This window comes from Leptomonas pyrrhocoris (genome assembly GCF_001293395.1).
Source record: "Leptomonas pyrrhocoris isolate H10 chromosome Unknown, whole genome shotgun sequence".
Classification (NCBI taxonomy): domain Eukaryota; phylum Euglenozoa; class Kinetoplastea; order Trypanosomatida; family Trypanosomatidae; genus Leptomonas; species Leptomonas pyrrhocoris.
In genome coordinates this window covers 1,468,271-1,481,477 of record NW_015438357.1, presented here as the reverse complement: position 1 = coordinate 1,481,477, position 13,207 = coordinate 1,468,271, and the positions used below count along the sequence as shown (strand labels likewise).

Sequence of the window (13,207 nt, the reverse complement as noted above, 5' to 3'; positions counted from 1 at the left end):
CGAACACACACACACACACACACACATATATATATATATATATATAAGCACATCGTCACTAACAAAAGCAGCGTCGCAAAAACCGGCAAGTCATTTTCGGCGCTTTGTTTCTTAGAAGCTCGTGTACGGCAAAACACCAAACTCCTCTCGTTTCAGGCGCACCTCACCCTTCGGCTTCAGCACCTTGCGCTTGTTGTACGTGTGACGCATACGCGCAGGCACGAGGTTGCGCTCCTCGAGGGACTTCATGCGGTCAAGTGCAGGGTGGATGTAACCGCCGTTCAGGTGGCGCAGCGAGCCCACCAGCTTATCGCTCGGTGCGACATCGACCACCAGTGGCGTGTGGTAGTGGCGGCCGTAGTGCTTGACGGTCAGGTTCGCCTTCTTGGCAGCGCGCCGCCTCAGGCGCGCCGCCTCTCGCTTCTCCTGGTTCTCAGCGTGGGTGGCTAAGAGCGTTTCGAGCTCGTCCGTCTCCGTTTTAACGGCGTCGCGCGAGGGATGGCGGCGGTGCGTCATCGCCCGACGTGCCTCCTGCGCCCCCGCCTTCTTCGTCACCTTCTTTTTCTTGTCCTGCTTCTTTTTGGAGCTCTTTGCGTCTGCCGCGGATGTCGTCTTCTTCACCGACTTTGGTGCCTCTTCGTTCACCTCCTCCTCCCACGTCTTGTCGGCGGAGAAGTTGCCGGTATACGTTTGGTTGCGGCCGCGCATCATCGTCCTGACAAATTTATCATCCTTCTTCTTTTTGCGGTGCAACTGCCGCACCGCCTTGCGGAGCGCCTTTTGGTGGTCGTTGTCGACGGGGTTGTAGCTCTGGCCAGGTAGCGGGGTGGCAACGGCGTCGCGGTTATTGGGGCGTATGGGTGCGTACTTGCGCCGGCGGGGCGCCAGCGGTTTGGCCGGTAGGAGATCGGGTGCGACCTTCCAGCCTTTTGCGATGGCGACGGGCTGCGGACGACTCACGGCCTTCGCGCCGTTCTCGTCGCTCCACAAATCGCGAGACTTGCTATCTCTGCCCATCTTGTTTTTCTTCTTCTAGCTTTGTGTTGCTGCTCCACTGTCCGCGGAAAGAAGAAAACCAGCGATAGGAAAGACAGAGAAAGGAGGCGAGGGAAAGAGAGGGGGGAATTGGGTGGAAAAAAAAAGGTACTCCGCGGCTGATGAGGGGGTGAGGAGAAGGGACCTGCGACATGTTTTCTTTGTATGAAACTACCAACTACTCTTTTCTGTGTATTTTAGAAGAGAACAAACGCCCGCATACGCGTCTCTACTCTCTTCACAGGTGCATGAGTTCAACAAAGTGTCACCGCCATAGTCGGTCTCCCTTTTTTTTTTAACTGAACAGGCGACTTTGTCGGACGAATCAGCATTCCTGTTCTCCCGCTTACATATTTTTTGGTTGTTCTGTTTGTTTGTTTGATTTACGGTGCTTAGCGATGGTGCATTATTTAGACGAGGCTTTTACGGTTGCAAAACTTCAATTGAAGATTAAAAAAAAAAAGAGCGTCGAAAACACGGTCGGCGTGTCGTACCATCTTCCGTGTGCCGAAGAGGCACCCCTTCGCGAAGTTGTTAGAAGTTCTTGATGGAGCGCTGCTGCTTCTTCGCCTCAAAGAGCATCTTGTTGGGTCGACTACGCTTCAAGAAGTTCTCGGCGTTGCGCGTCCACTTCTTGCTCACCTGGAACTGATAGAAGTCGGAGTAGGTGCGGTTGCGCTTCCGGCGGCTACGACGGACCGGCTTGTCAGACGTCTCCGCAACGCCGTCGCCGCCAAAGGTCGACACAAGCGATTGCGGGTCAATCAACGTCTCCGGGTCCTCGACGCCTTCGCGGGACTTCTGCGCCGACAGCAGCTCCCGCACGACGTGCTTCACATTCTTGGGCACCACGTAGCGGAAGCCGTCCTTGTCGCCGCCACGGCGGTTCACCGCGCGCAGGTGGTTGATGTGCTCCTTCGCCACGCGATTCAGCGCCTGCTCTCGCTTGCCGAGGTCTTTGAAGAAGTGGTGGGCGTTTTCCAGCAGCTGATCCGCAGAGACCACCTCCGCGTGCTTCTTCTCCGCGTACTCGTCGAGGAATTCGAGGTCAGGGTAGAGAGAAGGGTCCTGGCGGATGAAAGTGGCGCCATCCCCTACAGAAGCAGTGCCGTCACCGCCTAGAAGGTCATCTCCGCGAATCGCCTTCGCGAGCAGGGCCCGATCGCGTTCTGCAGGCGTCAGGGGTGGTGGTAGCGATGCGAGCGTCGACTCCATCGTTGTCTTTTTCCCCTGAAGGAGGCTATCAGACGAACTCAACTCCACCACACCGCTGCTGCTGCTGTTTTTGCCCGCATCCATCTTCCCCTTCAGGGTCGATTTCTTTTTGTGGACCATCACGGTGGCCCGATTCTTTTGCTTGTTTCCTGCTACAAGCTCCCGCGCCTTCTTCTTCTTCATTGTCTCCTTTCCCGTCTCTGCGCTGGCGATTTTTAGCTTTGGAGTGCGGGTCTTCTTCGCCGCCTTCACTTTCTTGCACGACGACGTGCCGCTCTTCTTGGCTGCCTTCGCGGACGACAGCTTCTCGCCCTTCTCTCCCTTCTTGCACACAGGTCGCTTCTTGCCACTAATCCGCTCCATCTCTTTCTCTCGAGCCGCCACGCGCTTCTTGTACTTGTACGCCTGCTGCTTCTTAAACGCCTTATTGAAACGCATCTTGGGGAGAAGCTCCCTCAATTCGTCCTCTCCGGGCATCGCTACGCGCTTGCCTATTTGCACAGCGATAAAGTTGGACAGAGTATGTGGATGAGGAAAAGGGTATGGATCGCAGAAAGTGGTGCTGCTGTGTGTTTCTGCTCTTCACGCACGACTTCGGTGAAGACGAACGAGAAAACAAAAGAACCGCGGGTGTGAGCGGGTAACAATATTTCACGTTATGTCGTTAAGAAAGGGAAGGGGAAAAAAAAGAGAATGAAGAATGAGGTAAGTCAAAAAGGGCACAAAAGCAGGGTTGAAAAGGTAATGCCACGAAAAGAAGTTCTATCAGTGATGACCGGTCAAAAAACTACCACGCGCTTTTGCTCCCTTGGATACGGTGAAATCAGTAAGAAAACACATTTTCATACCAACAACGCCGCTGCTCTTCCGTGCCAATGCAAGCCTTCCTGCTTCGTTCCCGGACAGCCAAGTAAGGACAGCTCACAGTATGCATGTATATATTTTGCAGAGCATCCATCACGCGAGTTTGCTGTCCTGCTTCTACTTTGGCTGAGGGCGTCGGAGGCTAGTGACTCAACAGAAAGTTGAACCAGTTCGTTTTTTTGTATGGTGTTGTTGATGTTGGTGCCTTCTTGCAGAATACTGCGAGTTGACATGGTTGCAAATACACGATATATATAAAAAGAAAAGAGAGAACATGCAATATAAAGATGAAAATCCGTGAGAACAAAATATGGCTGACGCGATCGCCCACCTCGTGAGCGTCGGCGCGCCTACGACACCCAGACGAGCCGTTGATGAACAAAAAAAAAACTGCGTCGCCGTCACATACTTCTTCACCGATGGAAAAGGCCAAGAAAAACAAAACGAAAGGAAAAAAGAGAGATACGTGCACTCAAAAGCTGAGGTAGAAAAAAAAGGATATCGTTTTGTTTAGAATTCCGAATGCGACGCACAGCATTCCTGTCAGTTCCCGCCAGTGCCGGCGACCACCCTGTGGGGATGTTGTGAAGAACGAGAATTACGCCAACCAACATCGAATTGTCGGGAACAGGTGACGAAACAGGCGACCTCAAGTCAACGAGTCGGACCTTACAGAGCAACCAAAAAAAAGGGGAAAATTCGTACAGCAGAAAGGATAAATGACCAGAAGAGGAAAACCAAAGGCAACCGTTGAAGACGAGTAGGAAGCGAAACAAAACGGTGCTATTAACAAAGCGCATTCAGTTATGCAAACAATAATAATGTGTAATAACAGCAGGCGGAAGGAAAAACAACAACAACAAGAGCCATCTGCACAGCAACGACAAACACAGCGTGGCAAAGTCAGTAAAAGCAAAAAAAAAAATGCACGACAACGGCGAGTTTCGTGTCGACGCCACCTTCCACCTTTTCGGGGTTGTCTACATGTGTGCAAATCGAGAAAGCCGTCACTAACTCCTCTCCTACAAACCCACCAACAAGGTGGTTTGCGTTGGCGAAACCCACAGGTCAAAAACCGGGAGACACTCATGAAGGGGGCTGAATAAGAGCAAGGAAAAGTGCACATCAGCACCTCCGCGCTCCCCCCACAGTTCTACGACAGCTCAAAGGTACCACCAGTTTGCGTGATGCTTTGAAGCAGTTTCTTATACAGCAGGTCCTCGGTGGGGTACGGAGGGAGCTTGAGGTAGCGGAAGCAAGTATTGACAGAGGGCAGCGCCCACTCCGAGTCCGGCAGCTCAGGGAACGCACCGACTGCTATGCCTGCAGCTTCTTCCGACATGGCGGGCCCGGTGGAAGTAATATCCGGCCGAGGCGTTTCCTGAATGATCGTGGAGGAGTCCTCTTGGTCGGACATCGCTGTCTGCTCGTACATCACGGGCACCGGAGGACCCTCGTCGTCGTCCTCGGCGTCCAACTCGAGCGAACCGCCGCCGCGCTCCGTGCTGACTCCTGCCCTCGTTGAGGCTTCCGCCGTCCACGCGGCATGGCGGGCCTCGGCAAACGCGTTGGAGCGCTTCACCACGGTGATCGCGCCGAGTGCGCGGATGCCGCCAATCGGGAGACGCGGGCACCCGGTGCAGAAGAGAAGGAAGTCGCGCTGCTCACTCGGGGTCAGGCGTGCGCCAAGCACCTGGGCAAGCGACTCGAGCTGTGGCGAGTCGTTTTGGTAGCCGTGATCGCCGACCAGGACGGAGCGGATCTCCTCTGTTGACCACAGCGGCTCGCTCGGGTGCTTGTCCTCGCCGCAGAGCATACTCGTCAGCTCCTCCACGTCCATCACCTGCAGGGCCTCGTACGGCACCACATCGCGGCAGCCCATCGTTAAGAAGTACAGCGGCACCGCGACGGACTCGTACAGCAGCGCCCCGACAACGCGGCGTTGGTACTGACGCAGGTTCTTCTTGGTCACCGTCACGTTGGCGCCGCCTGGCAGCAGCTCAAAGCGGTCATCGCCCGGCAGCGTGAAAGGCAAATCCAGCGCCGCCAGCGTCGCACCATCCAGTTTACTCAGCGAGGCAAGGCTCTGCGAAACACTCTGATCCACCAAGTTCACCGCGCTCATCGGCAGTTCGAAGACGTCAATGGGGAACTGCGGTTGAGGGTCGATGCGCGTGGCGTCTGAGAGCACAAAGTGATAGGCCGGAAAGTGACGACGGATAAAGTATGCCAGCGCAGGCGACAGCGGCAGCGGGAAGACCTGCTCATCTAAGAAGGCGCGGCCCAGCGCAGCGCCCACAACGTAGTAGGCTCGCACGCGCTCGCGCTGCTCCACCACGTAGTCGCGCATAAGCCCGACGTTGCTATCAATCAGCAAGGCTGCCTTCGACACATCGTAGTGCACCGCAGCGGCCGCGTTCAGGGATCGTGTACTACTATTGTTGTTATTATTATTATTACTCACGCTATTGTTGTTTGCCGCGGTGAGGGAACCATCTGCGGGGCGTGCTGGGGCAGGGATGGAGTGCCCGCTGCTATGACTGGCCCACGTGCTAACCGAGAGATCCTCACGCGTGGTGTGATTGTGGTTGCGCAGCAACAGCGGCGTGCATGGCATACTATCTACGTCATCTGGATAGCGAAAGACGCCGTCGAGGTGACGCGGATAGAAGCCCTCGTTGGGCGGCACCACATAGGTGGTCTCCGCGGCTGGAACGCCGCTCAAGGAGGCAAAAGAGGCGCAGGTAGGCATTTTCGCCGGCGTCACGGCACTGTGCGCCACCTGCGAAGGGCGCGGTGTCACCTCTGATGACGACGGAAAGGCAGAGCCACCGGAATTGTTGCTGCTGTTAGTGGCGGCGATGGAGCGATTCGTCACGGAGGCTGGGCGAGAAGTGCTGATACGAGCCGGGGAGTTGACCGGTGTAACAGAGCTACGACGCGGTGGTAACGATGTGGGCGGCGGTCCAATCATCAGGGGGTTGTTCGAGTGGACCGCAATACCGGTGTTGTGGGCAGGTGCCAAGGGAGGCGGCGGCAGTGCTGTGGTGGTGGTGGTGGCGGGGGCGGTGGTCGTCGTCGTTTGCTTCTCCCCATTAGGGCGCCACAGCGTCGCCTGCGCCTTGCTCATCTCGGCGGCCAAGAGCGTATAGAACTGCGCCGTCGGGCCCTGTCCAACCCCGACGTCACCCTTAAACTCAAACGAGATAGGAAAGCGCGCATCGGCACACTTGCGCAGCATGACGTACGCGTCCCGCACAAAAGCGTCGCGGTCGATGGTGTACTTGTGGTTCGACATCCTCGCCCATTCCCCGGGCAAAATCGCCACGGTGCGGTCGTTGCGCTGGTTGCGGAAGATGCGCATGTGTCGCGTGAAGGAGCGACGGGCGCCGTAGGCCAGAAAGCGGGCCACACGCGCACGCACGGCGAGCGGGATCAGAAAGCGGCCCTCGCGGAGGAGAAAGTTCACCCAACGTGGGAGTGCGTACTGTGGGGGCAGCATGCTCACACGGAGCGCCGAGGCCTCCAGCGAGCGCACCACGGCCGTCGTGATGGTGTTGTTTTCAAAGATGGTGGCATCCTCGGCAAAGATGTCGCGTGCCTCCGCGGCGTACTTGACGCAGCCACGCGTCTCCTCAAAGAAGACACGGTGCAGCAGAATCAGCAGCAGCATATCCGTACGGCTGGCCAGGTCCGGTGCGGTGAAGGTCAGCGCGGGCGGCTCCTCCGTGTGGAACTCCGCACGGGAGTGGGCACCGCAGGCGCAGTAGGCGGCCGTATCGTTTTCAAAGTGGTGGAAAAGGTACGTCTGGTCCATCGCCACGCGGTGCCGCTCGAACTCGCGCGCCTCGGTCGACTTCTCGACGGAGGTCACGACGGTCAGTCCGGCGCGATCGCCGGAGACGGGCGAGGAGGAACTTGCCGGCGACGAGCCCCCTGCTTTGGGCTTCTTCGCGAAGATCAAATTCCGGCTGCGCTTGCTGGCAGATGCGGCCGGGTTCGAAACCGTCACTTCGCCGTTCTTCTGAAGCACCAAAGGCTCTTCGCCCATGCTGTCGAGGCGCATGAGACAGTTTTCCAGCTGCAGCAGCACTTCTTGGTCCCCCAAAGCAAAGGCACGGCGGTAAAGGGTACTCAGCACCGTCTCCTGGAACGGCAGCAGACCGCACGAGGTGCGGTAGAGGATGTAGCGCTCCTCCACGCCCTCCTGAACTAGCTCTTCCGCTGCGTGGAGCTCAGCTTCCGTGCTCAGCACTCGCGCCACCTCCGCGTTCATCGTCTCTGCAAGCTCAGGTGTGATGAGCACTCCCTCGTCGTTCAAAGCGCCGCGTGTGGCGAAGCGGGAGAGGTACCTGTAGGTAAGGCGCCGCACCACAATCGGGTGATTCAGCAGCTTTTCAGCCAACTCCGCCGTTGCTTTTATATTGCTGGTGCTGGCAGTGGTGGTGGGTTCCGCCGGTGGAAAAACCGTGACGGTTTTGATGCCGTTCCCATTCGCATGGTTTGTAGTGGATGATGGCATTACCGTGGTCGCCGGCGCAGCAGCAGCAGCAGCAGCAGCAGCAGGGATAGGAGGTGTCTCCCGTCCTGCCGAGCCACTGGCCGTGTAGCGAGAAAGGTAGGTCTGCACCCGAATCGTGAAACGCTCCAGGTGGTGCAACGAAGACTGAGAAGTGGGGGCCATCAGGGTGCTCTTCGACGACGTCGATCCGGTACGAAACCACCGCTCGAGATCACCAACGGAGGCGCACAGGTGCACGCGGTTGCGCTCCTTCGTGGCGATGGACTTGATCATTTCGAGGTTGCCAGTGTAGCTCGCATAGCAATCCTCGCACACGTCGAAGTTGCACGTTCGGCAGTTGTGGCCGCTATGGATGCCGCGCTTACAGATGTCGCAGATGTGAGGCGTGATGTATCCATCGATCAGACGGAGTCGGTGACCCTCCATGCAGCACTCCTTTGCGATGCGTACGATGTTCGCCGCGTTTGGTACCCCGCGCAGCACGTTGGTGGACCCGCCACGATTTTGTGTGAGGGAGTTGCTGGACCGCGTCTGCTTCCCATCCGCGCTGCCGTTGCCGGGGGAGAACTCTGAACTGGTGAGCCCAACGCCGAGTCTTCCCCCGGTGGTCGCGGCGGCGACGGCGGCGGCCACTCTGCCAGTGATGGAGTTCGCCGACACGTTCGTCGTCGCACTCGTCGGCGACATCAGCTCGCTCGTGTTGCCGGTTTTGATGGCGGCAGAGATGCGCCTACCCGCCTCGCCGCATAGCATAACTAGTGGCGCAATGCTGCACAGGGTCTCGTGTGCCTGCAGTGGAGTCTTGCACACCACCTTGTCAAACGTGACGACCGACTCCACCAAAGGCAAGTTACTCTGTGACGGAATGTTCGCGACGAGGGCGGCGACGAGGCGGCGCATGCCGGTCGGATACTTGGCCGCCGTCTGCACAAGGCATCGTATTCGCTTCTCGTCTACCAGCATCGCCAGGATATCCGCAGCGTGCATGCCGCTCGCCATCATGGTGGCCCAAGAGGACGCGTTACGGTTGCTGTCAATAGGGCCTGTGTGGAAATCCGGCTGACTCAACGTCTCCCGCGTAAATGTGGACGCAGAGGCGCTCGCCGCATACACCACATTGTCGCCCACCAACTCCTTCAGCGTCATGTCGCCGAGCAGGTAATACAAAAGGGTCGAGGCGACGCCCACGTTGAACACCTCGTACGCGGTTATGTCCGTCACCTCGGTGAAGATGCGCAGGAGCTCCTTGATGGCGGTCTCGTGTGTCTTGCTCCCCGTGGTGCCTGCATTTTGCTTGCCACAATTGCAGCTGCGCAGCTCCTCCAGAACTTTCTGGACCGCCAGCATCGTGCTGGACAAGAACACGCCGCCTAGTGGAGTGTCGCGCGTGACATTCGTGTTCGTGCCAGCGCCCCCCACTTGCGCGGCGCGCCGCTCTTTGATCCTCTCCGCGATCGTGCCCGCCAGCGTGCCTGCCTTCTCGGCCAGGCTGGCCGTGCGGGTCGGCTTGTCCGTCACCAGCAGCGTCGTCTTGGAAAGAAGGTCGAGCTGATCCAGAAGGCCGCAGCGCAGCGCGCTCTCCGAGAATTTGCACGGATCGGCCATCGGATGGTACAGCATCCAGCCGATCATCGTCAGCACCACCGCCTTCGTCGCCTTGTCGGCGGAGATCAGGGCCTCGCGGAACATCTCGCACATGGGGAGCACGGCCTTATCCATCAGCGCTTCAAAGCGCTTCAAGGCGCCAGACAGAAACGTGAGCTGCAGCATCGACGCGCACGCGCACGTCGCCACCTGCTTCGCCGTCTGGCCCGAGGTATTCTTCGCAAACGAGCACAAGGAGATAAAGTACTCTTCGGCGATCGCGATGTGCTTCACCGGCACTTCCTGCTGCGTGTTCAGAACGACCGACGCTGGCAGCGTCAGCACCGGCGAAGACGAGGACGAGACGGAGCCGCTGGCGTGTTTAGTTTTACCTCGCTTGCTGGAGCTCGAACCAGGGCTGTTGGTGCTGGAGTCGAGCTTCTCAGATGCCGGCACCGTCGTCGTCGTCGCCGAACGGCTATTCTTGACGTCGGAGCCTTCCGATTTCCAAACGAGCGTGGTGCCGTCTACGGAGCAGGGGCCCGCCTCTTTCACCGCGACTACCGGCCGCAGCGCCGTCTCATCCGCGAGATGGTACACAAATGGCACGTAGTTGCGAGAAATGTTGCGGTGGCCGCCGCGGGTTCCTTTCGACATGGTCATGGTGCGCAGGTCCGCGTCTAATTGCTTCAGGTGAACCGTAATACGCGACTTGTGGTCGAGGCGGGTCCAGCTCGTTTCGAGCGACACGCACTGCTCCTCCATGAGTCGGTTGTCGTGACGCAGCTCATCCTCCCACATCCACTGGTGCACCGGCAGCACCAGTTTTGGCTTCAAGCCAAACGCGTCCGGTGGCACGGTGGGACAGGCGAGCACAAACAGCTGCAGGGCGGCAATGGAAGTGATGTGGTCCTTGTCGCGCCGCTGCGTGCTGCGCGCCGCAATGACAGTGCGTGGAAAGGGGTCGTCCAGCAGCGTGGTGATTTCATCAGGACTCTCGTCCAATGTGAGCCGGAAGAACTTGTGTGCCTCTTGCAGCTGCAGGCTTTCGAGCATCATGTTACGGTGGCAGTTGGTCAACAGCGTCAAGGTCGTCTCGCACAAGAGCACGCGATCGACACGCACGCTCGGCTCCAGTGCGACGTTTGACTCGGTCATGACGATGAGCTGGAAAAGAATTTTTGGCAGAAGAGGGGAGGCGAGGGCGCGCGCCGTGTGTGGGCGATGGCAGATGAGCGCGCGCTCAATCAGCGTGCCGAGGGACTGCAAAGCGAGCTCAAGCAAGCCCCAGTGCTCGGGAATTGATGTGAGCGATTTGGCGTACCGCTCGACGAGGGACACTAGAAGCGGCGCAATAACGTTCTCGACTTGTACCACCGTCGGGTGATCTGCGAAGGGAACAATGTCCTCGGCGGCTGCCACGGCGCCCGAGGAAGAGCTGCTTGGGCCACGGCCGCCCTTGCCGCTATCACTGCTGCGCGACGCAGGTGCCTTCTTCTTGCCTTTGAAGAAGGACAGAAACCCGGACGTGACGGACTTGGCCGGCTTGTCCAGCTCGGACGGCATGACGACTTTTGAGGACATCATGAGGAGCGTGTCCAAGGCTTGCCGCGCCACTAGCGGTTGCGGATCGGTGCACAGAGTGAGCAGGTCTCCTACCAGCACATACTCGATCAGCTCACCGGTGAGGTCATCTTTGCTAATAAACCGCATGACGCGAAGGCCTTCCTCGATCATGGCAGCATTGTTGGCGTGCGTGAAATGCCACTCCATGCAGAGCGCCTTGTGAATTGCCCTGGACGACAGCTGCACCAGAGCCTGGTGGAAGCACTGCGCCGCCTCATACGAGGAAGGGACGTGCTCCATCATTAAGGACAGCGCGCGAAGGGAAATGACGAGGATGTCGCCTTGCGTATCGTTGTGGATAAACGAATCACAGACATCCACGAGAAGAGGAATCGCCGTATCCGACTCGAACTTGCGCAGGTAGCGCTCGAATCCCATCACGAGCGAGGTGGACATGACATCGATGGCATCGTAGAGATTCGCGGCATTCATCGCCTTCAGCTCCGCCGCCACCTTCTTCACATGTGTCTTGGGATCGCTAATGCCCACCTCCATTGTATCAAAGCTAAAGGCGACAACAGAGAGAGAGGTAAACCGTTAACGCGCGCTGACTCCGTGTGTGTGCGCTTGTATATACGTCTGCTTGTATGTCCGGACTAACGATCCAGAAACAAGAATAAGAAAAGAGAGCCGCGACAAAACAAAAGAGCTGTGTCACAAGTTTTTTTTTTGCGTGTTCGCTTTCCCGTTTTCGTTTACCGTTATAAATGTGTACGTGCTGTGAAAGACACCCTGCTCTACGCGGTTTCGTTCAATAAATAATAATAATAATAATAATAGGAAGACAACTATCAGAGTGGGAAAGGGAAAGGGAAAAGAAAAAAGAATCCTCATAAAACAGTCGGAAATTGGTCGGAGAGAGTTCGAAGGCGGCGGTAGGCAATAAATTCCTCCAAATAAATCATAATAATAATAATAATAATAAAGCAGCGGTCAGTGAAACACAGAAAGAGAGAGAGAAAGAAAGCAATAATCGACAAGCGGAAAAAAAAAAGAAGAAGAAGCGAAAAGCGAAGGAAAGGAATAGAAAACGATCTGGGCCCACACACAATCACACGCACGATGACAAGAAACGAAGAAAAAAAGAGCGAGAATTTCGTTGAACCGTGAAGCTTAAGAAAAGTGAAGCAGCTCGCACGTAGATAAAACAATAATAAGTCTGAGTTGTGTGTTGCTTCCTCCACGCTTCATACCAGTTGAAGAGAGCTGCTTTAAGAACGGGTAATTCTCCGATCGTTACGTAACCTTGAACGGGAAAGAAGGCGAGACGGTTTTTTTTTTTTCAGAAAAGCAGCGCGATTCTCTCCTATGATAAATGTGAAATTATTATTGCGCAACGGTATCGCCTCAGCTCCTACTCGTCTATGTTTCTAACCGCTGGATGTTTTGCTTTTCTTCTTCTTTTTTTTTAGGAATATGGCAGTGGATGTGTTTATGAATACCAAAAAGGAAAGACGTTGCGAGCAGAAACACGCGGTAGCACAAAGTAAACTCACCCGATCTTGCTTTACCTCCCCAGAAAAGAACACAAGAAGACACGCCTTTTCGAAAGAAAGAAAACAACAAAAAAAGGAGACTTCCAAACGGAAGTCAGAAACCGAACGCGCGCTTCGGGAACACCACACAGCCCCTCAGCAAATGCCAGCAGTACAAGACAACACTTCTCTTCAATGTCTGCAGCGGGAGAGAAAACAGCCAATCAATAAAACGACTTTGAACAACGAAACAATTGGAAGAAAACCGGGTGAAATTTGGAGCCGCTTCAACAAAAAGGCGAACAAGATGCACTTACTACTAATGTAACGAAAGCATACGTTTGAGAATCAGAAGCCTCACCTCCTTGCAAGATCGGTACAAACAGTAGCGTAGAAAAGGTTTTTTTTTTTACTATTTATGGAGAGGACAGCATGTGTGGTAGATGGACGCGAGTGACCACCAAATAGAAGGTTGTGTTGTTGTTTTTTAATATAGTTTATGGCGAGAGAAGGAGAGAGAGAGAAGGAGAGTCTCGGGGATTGAAATAAAAGGAGGAGCGATGCTCGTTGCACTCACGATGGAAGGGCTCTCAAAACGCTACGAAATCCACACAATAGCTTTTCAGACGCCCCTCTTGAAAGAGAAAGTTCCATCCAGTCTAGAACCAACGGTGAAGGACCCAGGAACGATGTGTGTATGTGGACGATCATAGACCGGCATATCGTCAAGGTTAATCTCTCTTTCGCTGGGGAGTATGCACGCGTGTGGATTGAATTTTCTTTTTTCGAGTGTTTGCTTCCTTTTTGTTTGTTTGTTTGTTGCATTTCGGACGCGCATCCGTCATGGGAATCAAACGATGTTAAGCTTGAATGTGTGAGGGAAATA

The 13,207-nt window shown here is 55.9% G+C and overlaps 3 protein-coding genes across 4 annotated transcripts; all 3 read right to left on the bottom strand.

Moving 5' to 3' along the window:
- Window positions 1-111: 111 nt before the first annotated feature.
- On the bottom strand, window positions 112-1,056 carry ABB37_00460 (hypothetical protein; the record flags this gene model as incomplete). 2 transcript variants are annotated; one of them, XM_015796654.1, is made up of 1 exon in its annotated part: window positions 112-1,056. In XM_015796654.1, the coding sequence occupies exon 1, from the start codon at window positions 1,015-1,017 to the stop codon at window positions 112-114; it is 906 nt and encodes a 301-aa protein (XP_015664662.1). In that variant the 5' UTR covers window positions 1,018-1,056. The 2 variants fall into 2 exon arrangements, with proteins under 2 accessions (XP_015664662.1, XP_015664663.1); XM_015796655.1 differs by having other exon boundaries at window positions 112-1,048.
- Window positions 1,057-1,569: 513 nt separating this feature from the next.
- ABB37_00459 (hypothetical protein) lies at window positions 1,570-2,844 on the bottom strand (the record flags this gene model as incomplete). The annotated part of the gene is made up of 1 exon (XM_015796653.1): window positions 1,570-2,844. Exon 1 carries the CDS (start codon window positions 2,725-2,727, stop codon window positions 1,570-1,572), a length of 1,158 nt encoding a protein of 385 aa, XP_015664661.1. The 5' UTR covers window positions 2,728-2,844.
- Window positions 2,845-4,267: 1,423 nt separating this feature from the next.
- ABB37_00458 (hypothetical protein) lies at window positions 4,268-12,735 on the bottom strand (the record flags this gene model as incomplete). Its single annotated transcript, XM_015796652.1, has 1 exon — window positions 4,268-12,735. The coding sequence occupies exon 1, from the start codon at window positions 11,339-11,341 to the stop codon at window positions 4,268-4,270; it is 7,074 nt and encodes a 2,357-aa protein (XP_015664660.1). The 5' UTR covers window positions 11,342-12,735.
- Between the last annotated feature and the right edge of the window lie 472 nt (window positions 12,736-13,207).